The sequence below is a fragment of the Indicator indicator genome, chromosome 30, assembly GCF_027791375.1.
Source record: "Indicator indicator isolate 239-I01 chromosome 30, UM_Iind_1.1, whole genome shotgun sequence".
NCBI lineage: Eukaryota > Metazoa > Chordata > Aves > Piciformes > Indicatoridae > Indicator > Indicator indicator.
The window spans coordinates 6,057,769-6,077,109 of record NC_072039.1 but is presented as its reverse complement, the minus strand read 5'-3'; the positions used below and the strand labels follow the sequence as shown (position 1 = coordinate 6,077,109).

The window sequence follows — 19,341 nt, the reverse complement described above, 5'->3', positions numbered from 1 at the left end:
CCCAGTGCTCATCATGGGTGTTTGTGGCCAAATACTGGTTCATGTGTATGTCTGGGTATCAAGGTCAGCAGCAGTTGGTGTCTCCTAAAATCAGATTGGACCCTATGGGGCATTACAGGAAGCAAAACCTAAAACTTTTGCCTACCCCTTGTGCTTAGATTTATCCACTGTTTTTTTTTTTCTTTTTTTTCCCTTTTTAATTAGGAGAATGTAACACATGGTTTTGATTTTAATTGTTTTTTATTCTTTATAGTAAAATTGTTCCTGAATCTTAGGTTCACAGTGGGACAGTGAAACTTGATTCTGTACCTTTTGTAAGATTGCTAGCTTTCTGCCATGCTTAGTTTTAAAAGTCTGCCTATGGATTCCCTGCTCCATGTTATGTATCAAATGCTATATAGTATAATACTGTAGTGTGATACTATATAGTGATGATGTGTTGTGTCAGTCCAGGTTCAGAAATGCGTGGTTGGCCAGTCACAGATAGTTCTGTTTCACCTCTAAACTGTACCACCTCTGCAGGTGTGTGTAACTTTCAGATGTAGAAGACGTTTACAGATGTGCCCCACATCTAGTTCCCCCCAACCTTCCTATTTCTGATTCTGTTGAGTCTCCCAACTCTGCTTGCCAAAAGTTGGAATCGCCTCCAGCTCTGCTGTGGAAGAGCTGGGGCCTTCCTGAGCTTTAAAGCGTTGAACAAACTGGATGGTGATGGGAGAATTGAGGTCTCTTTTTTTTTTATTATTATTTTATTGATATTGTTACAAAGTTGAAGGCTAATAGCAAAGTTTCCAGTTTGTTTTATTGACTTTAAGGCTCTGCTGTGTATTTATTTGCCTTGTGTAGTCACTTGTCGCCTTAAGGGCTGGGTTCCATTTTAAACAAAACAAAAAAACGGCAACAACAACAAAAAAAAAAAAAAGAAGGAAAAAAATAGGAAAACAAGCCCTGTTTGCTTCCCTGGGGTCTGTGCTGTTCTGGTCCCCCTGGCCCTGGATCAGCTCTCGGGGCTGGTGTGATGCAGAAGCAGAACCGCAATACCCTGTGCCGAGTCTGACCCTGCGCCTTCAGGAAGATCCCAGTCTTGCTGAGTTTTTGAGGACGCTCATGTTGGCCTGGTCCAGTTTGTCTTCTAAATAACAGAAGTGCTGAAGGAAAGACAGTTCAAATGATGGGTTGTCTTTTCCCCTGATGTTTGTTCTTACTGGTTTGTCCTGCTGCATGTGGCCCCTTGCCAGTGGGACCCCTCCACAAACACCCTCTGCAGCTTCTCTGCTGTATTTCTGACCATCCTCTCTCCAAATGTCTGTCTCCATGAGCTCCACAGTGTGTGCTCAGTGCTAAGCAGTTAGGAAATCTTCTCTCTGAGCTCCTGTAGCTCTGGCTTGCTGGTGCAGGGGGTATTTCTGGGGTACTGCCTAGAGCCAGGCAGGACCATGGAAGAAGCTTGTGCTGTCATGTAACTCACCCTGTCGCTATCTGCAGTCCTCTCAGAAGTCCTCACACAATTCTTTACTGAGCACTTACTAAAAATATCTTAAGATTTAATCTGTTTTCTGATTATTTTTGTGTAAACTTAAAAAAAAATATGAAATTGAGCTGTGACTAATCTAGCACATTTAAATAATGCTAAGGTGTTACTGATATGTCTCATGTTTTGTTTTTGTTTGACTCAGAGTATTAGTACTGTAGCATAAACCAAATAACAGCCCAGGAAGAGGGGGTGAGCAGCTTCCTCTCCTGGGTCTGCACCCAAGGGTGTCTGTGTGCTGGGGGTGAGGAGCTGGCAATGCATCTGCGAGCATCTTGCATGCGGAGAGCGAGCGTCTATTTATTTGTGCCATTGTTTTCCTTACGCTGAGTTAAGTTTTCAAACAATAACCCTTAAATACATGTAGTATTGGAAAGTGGTGAGATCATGACCTACTTTTTTTTATTAGCTCTGAAGATACTAATTCAGGTTAAGGCTTCTTTCACTTCTGTTCCTGTCATGAGTCCAATGAGTCCCTTGACTCCAGTTCTTTCACCAGGCTGTCTGTTCACTGGAGTAAAGATTCCTGCACAGGCAGGGGCTCTCCCCTTTCTCTTCTGGTCTTTCCCCACCACTCCTCTTCTGCCAGCAGGCCCTGTTCTGTCTCTTGTACAGTCTCATGTCATGGGGGGATCTGCTTGTTCTTGGGTGGAGCGGAGAGTTTCATTCGCTTCAGGAGATTATTCAGAAGCTGCTTCATTCTCCTGTCTGATGTTGGTGGCTTGTGGACATTCTGCTCATGCCCACTCCACACATGTGGTGGATTGGCAACTTGATGGCTTTCAAGGTTTGCTTGGAGTTTGAATTTTGGTTTAAACCCACCTTGGTTGTTCATGAAACCTGTTTTCAGCTTTTTGACAATGTAGATAGCTCCAGGGCATGAGTTCTGTCACTAACTCACTTAAAACCATTGCCCTTTCTGAACTGTAAATCCTGCTGTTTGCTTTTTGTAGCTGCTGTGAACCTCTTTGAAATGTGGGGTGGGGAGAAAAACCCAGTTTTCATCAGGTTGTGAGTATGCCAGCTATTTGTTGGCTGGGAATGGTGACAGGGTGAACCAGCTAGGTAAAGTGAAAGGAAAATCACTCCCTGGTAGGAAAAAGAAAAAAACAAAGCTAGCAATTGTCCTCTCAGTTGCATGTGTAATTAGTGCATCTCACCTCTAAGAGAGTGCTACCATAGGACAGTGGCATCCTTCCCAGAAGTGGCCAGTGGGTGACCTCAGGGACATCTGGGAGCAGTGGCATTCACAGACGTGTTTCAGAACTGCTGATAGTTTTCCTGTATGTACCATTTTAGCTCTTGATTCAGCATTTTCAGTGCATTGCTTTGGCATCCGAAGCTTTCAGGAGTCTTGTCCCTAGAAGATTTTTCTGTCCATCCATCCTTAGTAATTTTTTTCCTCATAGAGGCTGTTCACAAGGCAGATGGTTGAGGTCAGGAAAGGAGAGAACAAGGCTACACCTAAATTAAAGCTGCTACACATTCCCACGGTGGTGCATAAGGCAGGAGGAGGAGGAGTGCTGGGCCTGGAGGAGCAGCAGTGTAACGGAGTAGCTGAAGAAGCCAGAGTAGTTGTAGCTTTGACCACTGTGAGAGCCTTTTTCTGTGTGAAAAAGCCCCAGCACAAGCAGTTGAGAAACAGGAACCTGGGCTGGTGTAGAGGAGCAGCTCTTGGTCTGCGCTGCCAGACATGCTGCCTTCCAGAGATTACAGAGGTTTAGATGTTTGCACAATCCATGTTACACCACAGGGTAAGGCTGGCTTCCTTGAATCCTGCTCGAGATCCTCCACAGTGGCAGCATCACTTAGCAGTGTGGCACCAAAGCAGCAACATCTGGGGAGGGTACAGGAGAGCTCCACAGTGGCCTTGTGTTGGAATCACACTACTGGGGCTGTCAAGCTGCTCCCTGCCTTGGGACAGGGGCAAAAGTCACACCTCTGCTTTCACCAGGGAATGCTGAGCTAGATTTATCTTTGACTGTTAATCAGATAGCTTTGTCTGACATGTCCAGAGCTTTAAAGCCATTCTGTAAGATAGCAGTATCCCTTTTCAATAGCCTTATTAATGAGTAGAGTATCTCAAAAAAAAAAAAAAGTCCATTTCTTTCTGTGGTATGAAACTTGTGTCCTGCAAACAGGAGGAGGTCTAGCAAAAACACAACGTAGGATTTTCTTAAAAAAAAAAAAAAAAAGAAAAAAAAAAAAGACAAACCTTGTCTGCTTTCCATAAGGTCTTTCCTCAGGTGCTAAATAAGGGTTCCAAAAATGGATACTGCTTTAGGAGTTTCTGCTTTATTCTTTAAATACTTTTTTTTTTTCCTTAGGTGTTGTAAAAAAATATTTTAACAAGAATGGGTTTTGGTTTGTTTTTAATGTAAATAAGATTGTGTTTAATTTTTTTGTTGTTGTTGACATTGAATAGTCTCCATTTTCCTTTTTATCCTTTTGAGAAGGACCCTCTTAGTGATGACCTTCCTTGAAGACATTTCATTAAGTGTTGCTGCATTTAAGAACGAATCTACAACTGTTTTGTTATATTGGATTAATGCTGCTGCTGCTATAAGTAACCCTGAAAAATCAAGAATGTGTGATGCACTTTTTTGTTTGGTTTGGTTTTTTTTACATGACCGTGTAGTTCCTCTGCAAATAGCTGAACCCTCCTGTAACACAGCCACTAACTGCAGGTAGTGTCAGATGGGGGAGCTGGGTGTAGGAGAGGAGGGTACCTGACTTTGGTGCTGACCTACAGTAGGATTTTCTATGCAAACGCAAGCAAAGGAGAACTCTTGAGAGAACACTGTGCATTTATTTTTTTATTGTTGGTTTGGGGGGGGGGGTGTGGTGTTCATGTTGGTTTGGGGGTTATTTTCCTCCTCCTTCCTTTTCTGAAGCTGCTATTGGAAGGGTAGTGCAAATCCCTGAGGTTTTCAGCTTTTCCTTCCTCCATGGCTGGTGGTGTGGGAAAGATGCCAGAGTAACTTGTGAGGTAGAAAAATCTCAATCAAGTGTTGTCTCGTCTCTGGTTTTAGTGTTTTTGTTTTCTTTTTGAATCTATGGAAGGAAGTTGCTCATCTCTGGAAAAAGGCCTTTTCAATGCTTTATCTCAATGTGAAATTAACCAGCAGTATTACAGATTGCATGGCCTCCTTCCTGCCTGCACCCCAGCACTGTGCAGAGTCACAGGCTCCTTCTCCAGCTGCCTTCAGCTGCCAGGGAGCACTTGGTGCCCACAGTCGGATGTTTTCCAAGAAAAAGTTGGGGCCAGGCCATCTCCCAAGCAAAACCAACAGCTGAGGAGTGGCAGAGGGAGGTCTGGCTGCATCAAGGTGCTGCTGCAGGGAATGAGCAAGTCCGGAACCTCTTGTCTTCATGGGTCACACTCAGAAAAGCGCAGGGGATGTGAACCATGAAAGAAGAGGTTCCTGGAGAGGGTAAAAGGGAATTTACTTGATTATTTATAGAAGATCCTTTAGGAAAATTAAGTACCTTGTTAAAGTGAGAGGGGAGTAAGGAAGGTCTGAAGTAGCATAGGAAAAAATTGCTTGGGGATTACAACTGCCTGGAAAATAGTCTGCAAATAGCATAGGCCAGAACTCTGCCTTTTTATTTCCTTTATTCAGTATCAATCTTCTTTTGGCCAGCGTTTGCTCTTTCACACACCTGCATGTGTGTGTGTACATCTGACTAAATGTGCCTTGCACGTGTGCGTAGTCTTTCAGAAATGTTTGTGGTGGGATGTGAGCTGCTGGGAAATGGCATGGGCTGGCTGGGCACCCAGCTGGCAGCACAACGGCCATGGCCCGTTGGCAGTCAAGGGGTTGGCGGTGTCCCTGTGACCCACTGGATCAAAACAAGGCTTGGCTTAAGCCTGCATAGTGGCTGTCTTACAGTTTGGGGCTGATGTCCTGTGGGGTGGCACCTTTCTTTTCCTAACACAAGCTGTTTTCTGTCACTTTTGAGGGGAGTTGGCAGGGAGGGGGGAGGGCAGGGAGAGAAAGAGAAGCTGCTTTGCTGTTTTCCTGCAGACAAAATCAAGCATTGCCAGGCTTTGCCTGCAAAGCTGAAACAAAGGAAGTTCTGGAACCATCTTTGCTCTGGAATTTAAGGCTCTCTGCAGCACCAGGGTTCCTGTTACCCTGGGGATTTGTTCCTTTCCAGGTTGTGGTTCTTGTTACTGTGGGGGTTTTTTTTGTCTTGTTTGTTTTTTTTGTAAAGGAGAAGTAAGCCTTGCTTAAAGTTAACAGAATAGAAATGCTTGTGTGCAGTCAGTGACTCCAAATACAAAGCTGTGCAATTCTTGTTCCTTCATCTCTCTTGCAACTCACTCGCCCCAAGGTGTGATTTCTGTCCCAAGTCTTTCTGTACTTCTGCCACTGTAAATGTGAAAGCTTGCTTGCATTATTTTTTAGAAATGCATTTTGCACACTCGGGTTTCGCTGAAGCTCCGTGAAAAGATTAGTTTGAAGCAGATGAATAAAGCTATGCACATGTTTTGAAAGTTTAATTTGTGTCTCATTACCAGAAGTGACTTATCTGCCCTCTTTTTGCATTCCTGTGCTGTCATTGCCTGCATTATCTTCACCATCTCAGAGGGTATGATGTAAGGTGACAGTTCTTTGCTGACAGCTGTAGCAGAAAACTGGCGCTCCTTGATTTTTTTTTTTTTTTTTTTAGTAGCCTATTTCTCTCCTTTGCTTTCTCTGTATCTCTCTGTATAGCTATATAAATATATATATTATTTTTTTATTTTAAAGAGCCTACTTTAGTAATTGAAGTGGAGGGAGCGGGGTGCGCTGGCTTGTGTTTCAGATACACTTTATACTGTTGGATGAACGAACGCGCCTTTGTTCTCTGGTCAAGGGTGTGGTGGTGGTACCCCCTGGCATCCTGCTGGGCATGCAGGTGGCAGCAGGGATGGGGACAGCCTTGAGCAGGGGATAGAGAGCAGCCTGCTGCGCTGCAGCCTGGTGGTGTGGGCAAACTTGAGTCTTCTAATGACAAAATTAACCGAAGAGAAACCCTACTGTTGTGTATTCCCCCTGTGAGGCAGGAGGCACAGACTCCATTGCTGTGGTCCATGGCCCACTGCAGCAGAGGGTGGGCTCCTGCCGGTCTCTGGAGCAAGACCTCTGTTTTGGTTTTCTTTTCATGAGTTGGGTGCATTGGGTTGCAGGTCCCACCTTTGGAAACTTGTTGTTTAGCCCAGAGCCTTTGTGCAGGAAAGTTGGGATTTTTGTGATGGGAGGAGGACCCTGAACAGCTTTTTCCTCATGTTCCCTTTGCCATGGCAGAAATTTGTACTAACTTGACAGCTTTTTTCATACAGAACAGGGCTGCTTTTCTATCAACCATCACACGTGTACTTACACACCTTCAGTGGCTTGCAAGCCTTCGAAGGTCCTCAACTTGTTTACTGCAGGGGACGGATGGCCCTCTCTCCCCCTCCCCTGAATATTTCAGTGTTAAGGGCGGTGCAAAACGCAACCGCACGCTTCGGCCGTGAGCTGGGATGGGAGAGGTCCCTCCAGGCCGAGCTGCTGGAGCCACCTCCCCTCCTGCCTGCCTCCCTCCCGTGGATCCGTTCTGGTTTCTTTCAATTTCCTGGTGTTTATTAAAATCACCGCGGGGAGGGGTTGTGCTCTGCCCACTCAGGAGCTGAGTTACCTCTGATCTGCCTAGAGGGGCAGCCCCTCTTTGTCGTCGATATCATAGTGTGCAACCACATGGGATCAGTAAAGGTAGTCATAGTTTCCTTCTCCCCTCTCCCCCCCACCCCCCCTCCCCCGCCCCTTCCCTGGTATTTCTGATGAGGTTCATGCACTCTGTGTGCCCAGCTGGAAAAGCCTAAGCCTTTTCCTGGTCGTGAGAGGGTGGCTAGAAGAGTTTGTGTAATACCTGCTGTAGCTGTGTCTGGCGCAGCCCCTAGCGCTGGTGTGGGTGATGTCACGGACTGTAAGGATAGGTAATGTCCATGAGCTGTAATGGCATGATGTATCTTTACCAATGATGTCATATTTCACACTAAATGTTTTAAACAAAACAAAAAAAAAAAAGAGGAAAAACAAAAAAAAGTTACCTGAAATTTTTTGTTTTATTCTGCACCAACAGGTCTTCAAAATTTATCCAAATTTTATTATTTTATCAGGAAAAAGAAAATAAATTTGTGTAGATCAAATATGTTAAGACAGACAATAAGTGATGTAAATTGTTGAATAAAAATTTTAAAGTTTGTGGGTGTCAGTGTGACTCTTCATTGTGTTCTCAAGCAGTGTCCCTTAGCCACAGGGCTGCTGTGTGGTTGACAATTTAACTCAGTCCCTCAGGCCATGAAGCCCATGAGCAGCATGGTGCAGGTGGGTGCATGAATGTGGGTGTTCAGTGGGGCAGCAGGCCAGGAATATGGTGACAGGAGAAAGGGCAGGGAGCAAAGGAAGGCCCATGGCTACGGAGCTGCAGTCACCAAGGGTTTGGCTGCTGTGTTGGGGGGGAGGGACTGTTGAGGGATGAACTTGCCTTGGTGTGAACCCCAGTGGGCTTCAGTCCTGCTTAAAGGAGGTAGGGAAGAGTCTGTTCCTATGGGATGGGCATGTGGGACTTCAATCCCAAACACACAACAGCAAACACCCAGCAAGCTGGTTTATCTTTTTCTTTCAGTCACATTTATTGGCAATTTGTGGCAGTTGGTACCGTTTGGGAGTGTTGTTCCATAAGCAGTTGCAGTACAAGAAGGGGTGGTTATTTTGGGAGGGGAGTATTAGCACCAAAAGGGAGCCAGTGAGCTTTAGAAACCTTGCAGAGATTGCTGGAAAGTGGGGAGCTACTGCTGGACACGCCTGATGGATTGGATCTGGGAGGTCTGGGCATGTGACCCCCACTCTCTCCAGTGCTTGTAGTCTCCTCCATGGTGGTCAGACTCCAGGACGTACTGGTAGCCACGGTACCCGGGATACTGGTAGCAAACCCAGCTGGAAGAAAAGGAGTTGTCAGGCGGCAATAAGTGGGACAAAGGTAAGTGAGGGGATTGTGAGGTTGTGGGCTACCTCCTCTAGCTGTGGTAGCCCAGTGCTGGCAGTGGTTTGGCCCTGCTGCCTGTGGGCTTTTCTTTGTCACTTACGCGCCACACTGAATCTTCATGGAGCCCACTTCGTTGTTGGCCCAGCCCATGGCCTGCAGCGAGGGGTAGTCATCGCTGATCTCCCACTGGCGGCCGATGAAGTTGTCTTTCTCAAAGATAGTGATCTTGGACTCCTTGTGATTCTGGGGAGGAAGAGCAAGGGGTGAGGGGGAGGCAGTGTTCCCTCCTCATTGTGCATGGGGATGGCAGGGCAATGCCCCTCCCTGTGGAATTGCTCAGGTGGTTTCCTGGCAAGGGAGATGTTCAGACCCTGAGCTGATTATTTTTATTTAGGGGGGAATGGGGAGGGAGGGTTGGGGAGGTTTTTTTCCCAAAGCAGAGATGATGTGAAGGTCCTCAGCAAAGTGAGATGCTGGGCCAGGACAAGGTAGGGGTTGGCCTGGGAGGTGTCATTGAAAGCCATGCCACAGCTGCTGTCAGGCTAGCTGTCCCCTTCTGGCTGTGTACAGCTGGCCTAGAAGATCCCTTAAAAGCTTTAGAAAACAGGACAGAAAGAGCAAATCCTGCTGGGCAGGGAGGGAAAGAGCCCTGAGCAGCTTCTGCCACCAGCAGAGCCCCTGGCATAGCTGTATTTGCCCTTCCTAACTTCACTTCCTTGGCCTGTTGCTATTGCCTGGAGCATTTTAATGGGATCAGAGACGCAAGAGCTCTGTGGGACACTCACAGCGGAGCAGATGGGGCGGAAGGACATCAGGCGCTCGATGTGGTAAGCGTTGCTGCCGCTCCAGGCATCCCAGCGCGGGTACTCTCCCCTCTCCAGGATGAACTGCTGCCCGCAGAAGCCAGTGTGCTCATAACCAACCCAGCTGCAAAAACACAGCAAAGGCTGCCAGGGCTTCCTGCAGCAGCTCTGGGCCTCCTGCTTGGGGCTGCCTCCAGGGCACGCATGTAGGTGTGAGGAAGAAGTTAGGGGCTGGGCTCTGCCCACAGGTCCAGGAGGAAAGGAAATGGTGCTGGATATGGGCAGAGAACCCAGGGAACGTGTAACCACGTCTGGTGCCTGGGAGGCAGTCTGCATATCACCACCAACATCCAGCTTCACTGGGTGATGAGGTCCCTCCTGCAAGGGGTCCAGCCCATGAGGGTGGCTCACTTTCCCCAAACTTTTCAGTGGTTATTTACACAGCTCAGAATCATGTTAGGATGCCACAGGACACCCCTAGCTGGGGCCTCTCTTCCAGAGGCCTCATTTCTTACTTGCTTCCCAATTATAACCTGGTACAGATGGAAAAAAACAATTCCTAATGCCCAAGCCAGGCAGAACCCATGTGGCTTTGGTGATGGAGCTGTTGCCTTTCCCCTTTCTGGGTCCCCCTCTCCTGAAAACAAACGTTGGTGAGAGGGATGTTACCACCCTGCAGGACACATTTTGCAAGCCTTGGTGCTGCCCACATGGGAGCCTGTCACCAGGTGGGGCCCTCTCCTGAGCGTATCCTTTTAAGAGGGACTGGGAACAGGACAGCTGGGAGGCAGAGACTGGGCTTGGGTCTTGAAGGCAGATGGCACAGGCTGTGCAGCCCACAACCCCCCTACTTGTAGGGTACTGAGGAGCACATGAGCTTGAGGGTCTCTTCCCAGTGGCCCAAGGCAAGCCCCAGTCCCATGTCCCACAGTCAGCCTCCCCCTGTACAAGGTGACCAACCCGATTGGGAACATGTCAACTGGAGTAGTGAGCTGATTATGGCATGAGCAGGCATGCCACCATAATCCCCATTAGCATTACAAATCCTAAATATAGCAGCACAAATCTATCTTGTCTGCGATGCTTGCTGTGGGGACTGCTCCTTATGCACAGTGTCTTGGAGCAGCTCAGAAGATGTCTTGCCTGTTCCAGGGAAGATTCTCTTGCACAGGAGGAAGGCTGTATCTGCTCCCTAACCCTACTACTGACTGGAGCAGACCAGCACAGGCTGCAGGACAATTGCTCTGGCATTGGGAAGCTACACACTGCAGGAAAGCACAAGGCAGGGCAGGCCTAGGCTCTGTGGCAAGAAAAGTGGTTTTCTAGGCACAGTGCTTCATGGAATTATGCAGGCACGATGGGGACCAGGCTGCGCTCAAGAGACGCTTGCTGAGCACTACTGATCTTTGAGGCATTCCTGCAAGGCACCAGTAAGCTCCAAACTTGCTGGTCCCAGACTGCACAGGGCACTTTTGGCTGATGCCAAAGGTGGTGTGTTCATACTCTGGCCCTCTATGTCAGTGCTATCCAGGGCTGGCTGCTCTACCCTGACAGGATGGGATCCCCTTGCCTAGCTTCCCCCAGGTGAGCAGAGCAAGGACAGCTGTCTGCACTCCATGCTCAGGTGCCACTCGCCTTGGCAGCCCTGCTGGGAAAGCATCCCCGCTGCTGGCCGCTGGGTACTTACGCGCCGCACTCCACCTTCAGGGAGCGGATGTTGTCGAAGCCGCATTCCATGATGTTTGGACAGGCCGAAGTGAACTCCATCCTCTTGCCCTGAAAGTTTTCTTGGTCATACACGGTGATCTGGAACGGAGAGCAAACTGCCGAGTTGGGAACTGCCTGTCGGTGTCCCCAGGCGATTCAGCGCCTCTTCGAGACGGAGGGTCACTCTCCGTCCGGGGAAGAGCCGGCGGAGGCTGCACCGGGCACCCCTCTGGGCTGGGACACGGCCCCGCACGCCTCCGCGCGTCCCTGCACTGCTGGCCCCGCGGCGCCCTGCCTAGGTGTCGGGGGAGCCGCAGGCTGGCCCCCGCTCCGCTCTCCTGCTCACCCCTGCAGAGATCAGTTCCCGGGGCAGCGGTGCCGTCCGGAGAGAGGAGCGGAGCCGTTCTGGGACGGGTGGGTGGCAGGGCTGTGGCTGGCGGTTCTCCCGGCCTCTGCTCCGAACGCTCTAGGGCAAAGAGGATTAACGGGGAAAGGGCGAGGGGGAACTCCCTGGGGGGCTGCGGCTGATGCTCTGCTTTCCCGCGACAGCTCCAGGCTTCGGCAGGGTCTGTCCTGCTCACGCATGTGCTTCTCCTCTCCCTCTCGGCTTCCTCCTCCATCTGTCTCCCCGGAGCTGTTGCCAGACCTCTCAGGGCTGATTCCCACCTTGCTCTGCCGTGTCCGCTGCCCCCTTTGCAGCCCTCATGCCTGCCCCTGCCTGCTCTGCCAGCCTGTCTGCACCGACAGGAGGATGAATTAACTGTGTGGTTTTCAGGAACGGTTGTAACTGCCTGGCACAGGACAATTGGTATGAGCAGGGCACGGCTGGGCCAGGGTGCTGCAAAGAAGCTTGTGAAAAACACCTGGGAGGTATTGGAGTAGGCGAGAGGCACGCTCCTGTGGGCAGAGGACAAGGGTGCCTTGTTTCCTGTGCTCCCTTCCTGCCTCACTGCCTGCTGTGCAGCTTTCCTGTCCCCAGAGAACTGGCTTTGCCCCTCTCCCTGGCCCCCACCTGCACACAGGGAAAGGCAAGATACAGGGATGTAAGGACGTACCTTCCACGGGCCCATTGGAACAGGCAGAGGATTTGTCTGAGCCATCTCTGCTGCTGGAACGGTGTCTGGAGAAGGAAGGAAAAGCCATTTGTACTGCTGCATGCCCTTGTGCATGCCTGCTGCCTGCTCATGGGGCTGGGGGATGGCTCTCTGTCCACAGCCCACAGTGCCTGTTCAATGGCAGCTGTCCTGCTGCTGGGGACAAGTTACACCAGTCACAGAAAGATCCTCATGCTAGCTGCAGGATGGAGTGGAGGACACCATGGTGGGCTCTTCAGGAAGCATCTAAAGCAGGGTGCTCCTTTATCACTCTCCCAGTGCCCCTTCCCTCCTCCTGGCAAGGGCATGGAGCCTGCATACCCACTGAGGTACAGCGTCTGGCGCTGAGGCTTGAGGCTAGGCCATTGCTAGGAAAATACCCCTGAGCAAGAGTGGGGACCTGTGGTGAGGGCACAAGCTGCCCAGAACCTGGCAGTGCTCAACAGACCTGGCTGCTCCCCTCTCTCTTCCCCAGCATCCTTGCTATGCCTCCCTTGGAAGGCATGGTAGGCTCCCATAGATGGCCTCAGCTAATGGTCGGAGATGCCAACCAGTAGGCTGCACCGGGGGCCAGGGCCAGGTAGATGCCAGGAGTGGAGTGCGCCATGGTAGAGGGGCTCTTGGCCACCCTGGCTGCAAGCAGGGATGTGTGAGCCTGTCTTTTGCCATAGGAAATGGCAACGGTCCCTCTGGGTGTCTTCTGCCACCAGGCAGGAGGAAGGGTGTCTGCCTGGCCGGCAGCAGCAGGGGCAAGCAGGGGGTGAGGTGGGAGAGGTGCGAATCGGTCCCAGGACTCACCTAGCTCAGGCGGTTACTGCTGCTTCACCCATGTAATGTTTGCCTACTTCAGCGGCTCAGCTTTTATAGGGTGCTGCTGGCCGGGAGCTGGTGCCAGCGTTTGCAGAGCCGTCAGCACAATGCTTGCTCTGGCATTGTCCTGCTGATCCCCGGAGATTTCAGCTGCTCATCCCCATGGTCTGAGCCACATTCTTAGGGAAAAAGAAAAAAAAATTATAATTAAAAAAAAAAATAATCAGGGTGACTGTTTGCACAGATAATCTTGGGCACAAATGACTCAACAATTTGATTGCTCTGGCATTTTCCAGGGGCAATGCACTGCGCCATCACAGGGTGAGTGTGGGAGCTGGCCTGGCCCTGGCACTGGTTGGCACAGTAAGGATGGTGCAGCACCCTTCCGGTTAGCCCCTGCAGCTGGTGGGCACACCTGGGTGTCTACCAGGCATCACTGTCACCCTCCTCCACTGGCCACAGCAGGTCCCTGACTCCACATCCGTGTGGATACCTACTACGGCCCCATGGTGGGCAAGGGGAGCTACAAGGCTGGAGGGATCTGCCATAGGCCTGCCTGGGAGGCCTCAGACCTGCAGTAACCATGGCAACAAGGCACCCCATGGCCTCAGGCTTTGCAGTAACCATGGCAACCAGGTCCCTCTCCTTCTTTCCCCACAGCATGGCTCCCTCATGGTGGGGTGTGGGCACTGGGATGCCATGGTGGGCACAGGCCCAGGGGCCATTGGGGGTCATGAGGCGAGCGCAGCGGTGTGGGCTGCTGCCTCAGCGCATGGCTGCCAGCACAATGCGCCCACCGCGTCTGACTGACCCTTTTGTCTCTCTGCCGGGCAGCCATCACAAAACAAAGCGCCCTGTCAGCGCTGCCTGCGGCAACGCCTGGCATCCAGCCCAGGGGACCCTGGTGGGGCCATGCTGCAGGGATGGCACCCGCCCAGACCAGCCCCAGGGTTTCTAGTGGCGTCCTTGGGGACCCAAGGCTCAGCTGCGGTGGGGGGGAAGCCAGAACCTAGTGGGGGGACTTTCCTCTTGGCAGTTGCTGCTGCATACTGTGGAGGTACAGGGATGGGGATGGGGTTGGCAAAGCTGTAAGGATCACTGGGGAGTAGAGCTGTGGGGCTCTCCTGAGCTGGCTGAGCATACCATCACATCCCGTTAAGGGCAGGGTTAGGGAAAAGGAGGAACAGCATCACCTGTCCACTGCAGGGCTGCCAAAATATGGGGCTGGTGGTAGGAACGCTTCTGCAAGGCCCCCAGGCACCCTCATTGTCCATCTGGCCATGTGTATCACTGGCTGCAATGGGGAGCCCATGCTAGAGCTTGTGCCCCAGCTCCCTCCAGACCCTAGGCCATGCCCTGGCCCTGGCTTTGGCCACCCTGGCTGTGTAGAGGCTTTGCCAGGAGCCTGATGCCACTAGAGGGAGAGCTCACCCTGAGCAGGCAACCACAGCTAGCACATGCGGGTACACTGGACCTGTAGACACATAGGACTGGAATGGCACTGCCAGCCCCAGCACACCCCACACAGGCACCTGGCTCCCCTCACAAGGGGAAAATGCTGGCTCTGGCTACAAACAGTCCCAAGGTAAAGCCTGGGGCCAGCAATCACCCCAGGCGAGGAACAGGGCTGGGGGAAGCCCCCCCCTGCACAGCCCACACTGGACATGGCCAGGCACAGGTCACCCTTGGCAGAGACCTCATGGTACAGCTCAGCGTTCTTCAGGCTTCCCAGATGCTCTCCCAGCTCATGCTGAGCACTGTTTATGGAGCAGGTCCTCCTCCACGAGGACCTGTGGGTATGGCCTTGAGTGCCTGGGAAGCCATCACTGCAATAATGCTGGTGGGTCCTCGAGCTGTCTGGAACAACTGGTTTTTCTAGATCCCAGAGACTATAAAAAAAAACCAGTGACCTATTTAGGAAATCCTGTGGTGCTGCAAAACAGATGCCTCCCCTCCCGGCCCAGCTCAGGGCCCTTGCTGCTGCTCTGGCCAGGCATCAGCACCTGACAGGGGCACTGAAAATACCACTGGCACTGGACGTCTGTCCTGCTTCTCCCTAGCAAGCTGTGGGGAACAGAGAGACCTTCCTTGGACATGGGGTTTGCTGGTGCCTGTGAAACCTCATGCTAGGGGAGAACTGCTCAGGGCAGCCTGGTTCTGGTGGGGGGGGCTGGTGAGGTCAGATAGGATTTTGTGGGCATGGTCGTCTGTCCTCCTTGATGGGACATACAGGAGATATTTAGCTCTGGGGAGGCGGCAGGAAGCTGGCCCTGCTGGAAGGCTGCTGGTGGCAGGGCTGTGTGAGACACCAGAAACCCTGCACTGTCCTACAGTTTGACAGTTCCAAACAGCATCAGCCCTGCTGCTGCCTGCCTGCTGTGATAAGGAAGCAGAAGCTGCCACAGGCTGTAACTGGCTCTTCACCTGCCTGTACTGGGCAAGCAGGGCAGAGCTACGGTCGCATAATATCCCCTTTACACCACAGCTGGAAAACCCTCCTGGCAGCAGCGCTGGGGCTCAGACTCCCCTCCAGCTCACCAGCCCCTATCCCTGCTCTCCAGATGGCTGCGTCTCCCTGTACTGGGTGCCACGTGCCTGAGACAAAGGAAACTGACAAAAGCAGGAGGCTGTGCTTGCTGGTCCCGTCCTCTGCCGCAACAAGGCTGCATCTCCTCCTCCATGTCCCTCGGCCCAGTGCAGGGCCCTTTGCATGGCTGCCAGCTTGCTCTTGCCTTGCTTCTGCAGATGGGTGCTGCTCTGCTGCTGCATTGAGGCTGTGTCCTGGGCACGTGCTGTGGGATGAAAATCACACCCAGCCTTACCACTGTGAGGGAGCAGAGCTTGTGACACCTAGGCAAGTGTGTCCAAAGATGGAGAGTGAACGTCCATGTGATCCCCAGCACTCATGGGTGTGATTCTCACTGTTGCAGAGATGTTCTGTGGCCTCTCCCCCAGGCATGGCAAGGCTCAGGCTCTGGCACTGCTGCTCAGCAAGGCAAGATGGTGAGGCTGTGGCCTCAGGGAAGACCTAAGTCCCTCTTGCCCCATCACACTCATTGCAGAAGAGCCAGGACTATGCAGTTTAGGCTGGGTCAGCCTCTGATGGACAGTGGCAGGGTTTTGATGCCCCAGGGCAGAGCAGGAGCCGTGGGAGGCAGCAAGGATGGTGCTGGAGGCAGACCCCTGTCCCCGTAGGACCCTCTGTCCATCCTGAGCTTTCCAGCAGAAAGGAGCCATACCCTGAAAAGCTCTTTTGGAAAGAGTTCATGGTTGTCTGTCTCTGAGGTCTCTGAGTCCTGCTCCAGCTTTCTTGGGTTGCTGGGCTACCCACGTCCTGTGAAGGGCCCAGAGGTGGCCCAGATTCTTTTGCACCTGATGGCAAGGGAGGTTGTCACAGCACAGAAACTGCAGGGCTTGTTCTGAAATCACCTGCCAGCAGGGAGAAGTACTGGGCCCAAAATGACTCTGTAAGTGGTTCTGCCACGTCCTGTGTTGGATTCCCCAGGCCTGGCCTATGCAGCTGCTAGCAGGGGTCAGCCACCCTGCTCCAGAAGCTCTCCCTGTGCTGGATCAGTGGATGCTCCTGATCATGTCCTTCCAAAAAAGGGAACCGCAGGAGTGTGTGGGTGCACTGGTGCAATGCACAGGGCTGTGTGTGCACCAGTGTGAGTGCAGAGCATTCCAGTGTTTCCCAGTGTGTCTGCATTGTGTTGCAGGGTGTGCACAAGGGGGTGTGCTTGTTGCAGGACTGTGCCAGAAGGACTGCACACGAGTACAGGTCAGAGTAGATTTCGGGGAACTTTGTTCTGGGGACTTCTCACTCACCCTCTGCTCCCATCCACAGATAGATGGTCCATGGAGATAGCAAACCCTTGTGCCAATAGGTGAAAGTTTTATCCTTCCCCCCCCACCCCCCCATTTTTCAGTCTTTTAATCACACGGGATGGGAGTGTGTACAGTGTGTGTGTACATCAGCTGTGCAAGGTGGGTGTGTGTGCAGGGTGAGTGGACTCCACTTTATGAACCGGGAGGGGTGTTGCAGGGTGGCCCCGGCTGGGAGTACGCGGAGTGGAGGGGTGCTGTGCACAGCTGCGCACCGGGCCGTGTGTGCACCCGCAGTGTGTGTATTTGGGGCGTGCTGCGGTAACACCCCGAGTTCTTTGACTTAATGCAACCTGGTCTAGTGGGAGGTGTCGCTGTCCACGGCGGTGGTTGGAGCCGGATGATGTTTAAGATCCCTTCCAACCCAAACCACTCTGTGATTCGCTCAGTGCGCACCGCCGCTGCTTCATGGCAGAGCTTGAGCCTTCCCGGGTCCCGTACCGTTCTGCACCGTTCCGCTCCGCACCGTTCCCCGCCGCGCCGTGCCGAGCGGCGCGCGCAGAGCCGGCAGTGCCCGCCCCGGTGCGGAGCAGCCCCGCCCCGCCCCGCCCCGCGCCGCCGCCGCCGCCGCCGCCGGGGCCCGGCACCGCCACCACCTCCAGCACCGGGCCCCGCTCCGCCACCGCTGTTGGGTGAGTACTCACCACGTCCCCACCGCCACTAGTACCGGTACCAGACCCGGCGTGGGGGCGCGCACCGCTTCGGCATCGCCCACCCGGGTGGGCCTGGCCGGGCTGTGCGGGTGCCCGAGCCCGTGCGGGTGCCCGTGAGGCGTTGCACAAGCCGCCGGGGTTTGTGGGTGTGTGCGTGTGTGTGTGTCACCTCCCCGGTGCCGTTGTGGGGTGCGTGTATGCGCATGGCCCCGCTGCTAGCTTGCAACGCTTGTGTATCCGCCGCTGACTTGCACTGCATGTGTGTGCATGTGTGTTCACATGTGTGTGTGAACCTGTGTGTGCATGTGTATGGCAGCCCCATTGTGTCACCTTGTGCCTGCCCCTTATTACACTGCGGGGTGTGTTTCTGTGTGTCCCCCCCACCCCGTTGCACTGCAGCACCTATGTGTTTACCACTCACTCTGTGGGGTGCTGGAGGTGCGTGTGCACCCTGCTGTGGGTACTGATGGGGGAGAGCTGGGCACGCACCCTCTCTGGGGACACAGCCAGCCTGTCCTTGCAGGGTGCTTCAGGTTGGGTGGCACCAGCCCTGGGTGCCCCGGTGCCTGCTGCAGGGCCAGCACTAGCTTCCATCAAGAAAGCAGTGGCCTGGGCCTTTTCTGCATCACTGGGGAATCATAGCCAAAGCCATGAGCCATTAGCCCAGCTCGCTGTTAACTGCTTCTGGCACCTGGGTCCCATTTTGGTGTAACACAAGGTGGGTGGGTGGCCTTGCAGCAAGCTGCTGGGCTGGGGGTGGCAGGGGTTTGCAGGGCTGCGGCCACTATGATGCCTGCCAGCACATTAATTTGCCTGGGGAGGAATATATAGAGCGGCAGGCGAGGGCTGGGACATGCGTCCAGAAATAGTGTGGTTTCCAGCCAGCCTGTGAAATGCAAATCTTCTGGCCAGCAAGCGCCTGGGCTAAACTTAGGGCAATTACAGAAAACTGTGGGCCCATGGCGGATGTGCAGCACATGGCACTGCTCTGCCCCAGGCTGGCCCTGGCACCCTGGCACTGGGAGACTCCTACTGGGCAGCACCCACTGCCCTGTCACCGTTGGGAGCTGAGCGTTCCCACCATGCCTGTGTCAGTCCTGAACTTTGCCCGCTGATGAGTCATGCCTCAACCCTTCACCTTTGTCATGGGCTGGGCCATGCAGGGGAGCAGGCTGCAAATTTGGGGCCAGAAATGGGTGGTGGGGTAGGCTTATAATGGATGGTGACAGGGCTGTGATTCACCTGTCCTCCCCCCACCTGGTCATTAAATTGTGTCCTGCTTTCACTCCCACTTGGTGGAGCCTGGCAGCAGTCCCCTCCCTGATAGCCACTTGGGCTGGTTTATTGCCCAGCTTTGGGGCGAGACATGTGCCAGAGTGCGCCGAGTCCCTGCACCCTCCACACACACCCCATGCACCCTCCTGGCCTCAGTCACCAGCCCAGAGTGACACTTCAAAGCCAGGCTGTGTCCCCATTGCTGTTGGACACAGAGCTCCCATGACAAGAGGCCCCAAAATTCCTCTTTGGAGACAGCCTGGAGACACATCCTGGCTGAGACTCGGGTAAATAGGGGATTGTTTTCCTCCTGACACATCCTTGCGTTGTCTGTAAGGGTAGGCAGTGCAGAGGGATTTGGAAACCCCCTAAACTTCCTTGTTTTGTGCAAAACTTGTGTCTGGCAAGGAGGTGAGGAGCCATTGCCCATGTGAGGCTCTTTTGACCTATGTGGGAGCTGGGCTGGCTACTCGACATCACAGCCAGCAGCACCCAATCCCTGGCACAGCATCATCCCTGCCTGTGCGGTGCCCAAGGAGGCGATGGCCACCAGCTCCTGTGCGGAAGCA

At 52.9% G+C, this 19,341-nt stretch overlaps 1 protein-coding gene across 1 annotated transcript; it reads right to left on the bottom strand.

The window, feature by feature from the left end:
* Positions 1-8,351: 8,351 nt before the first annotated feature.
* On the bottom strand, positions 8,352-12,982 carry CRYBA1 (crystallin beta A1). The gene is given in 8 exon segments (XM_054394289.1): positions 8,352-8,499; positions 8,649-8,791; positions 9,334-9,475; positions 11,039-11,157; positions 11,405-11,524; positions 12,114-12,178; positions 12,951-12,963; positions 12,965-12,982. Coding segments are annotated over 8 exon segments (768 nt in total).
* Positions 12,983-19,341: the final 6,359 nt, after the last annotated feature.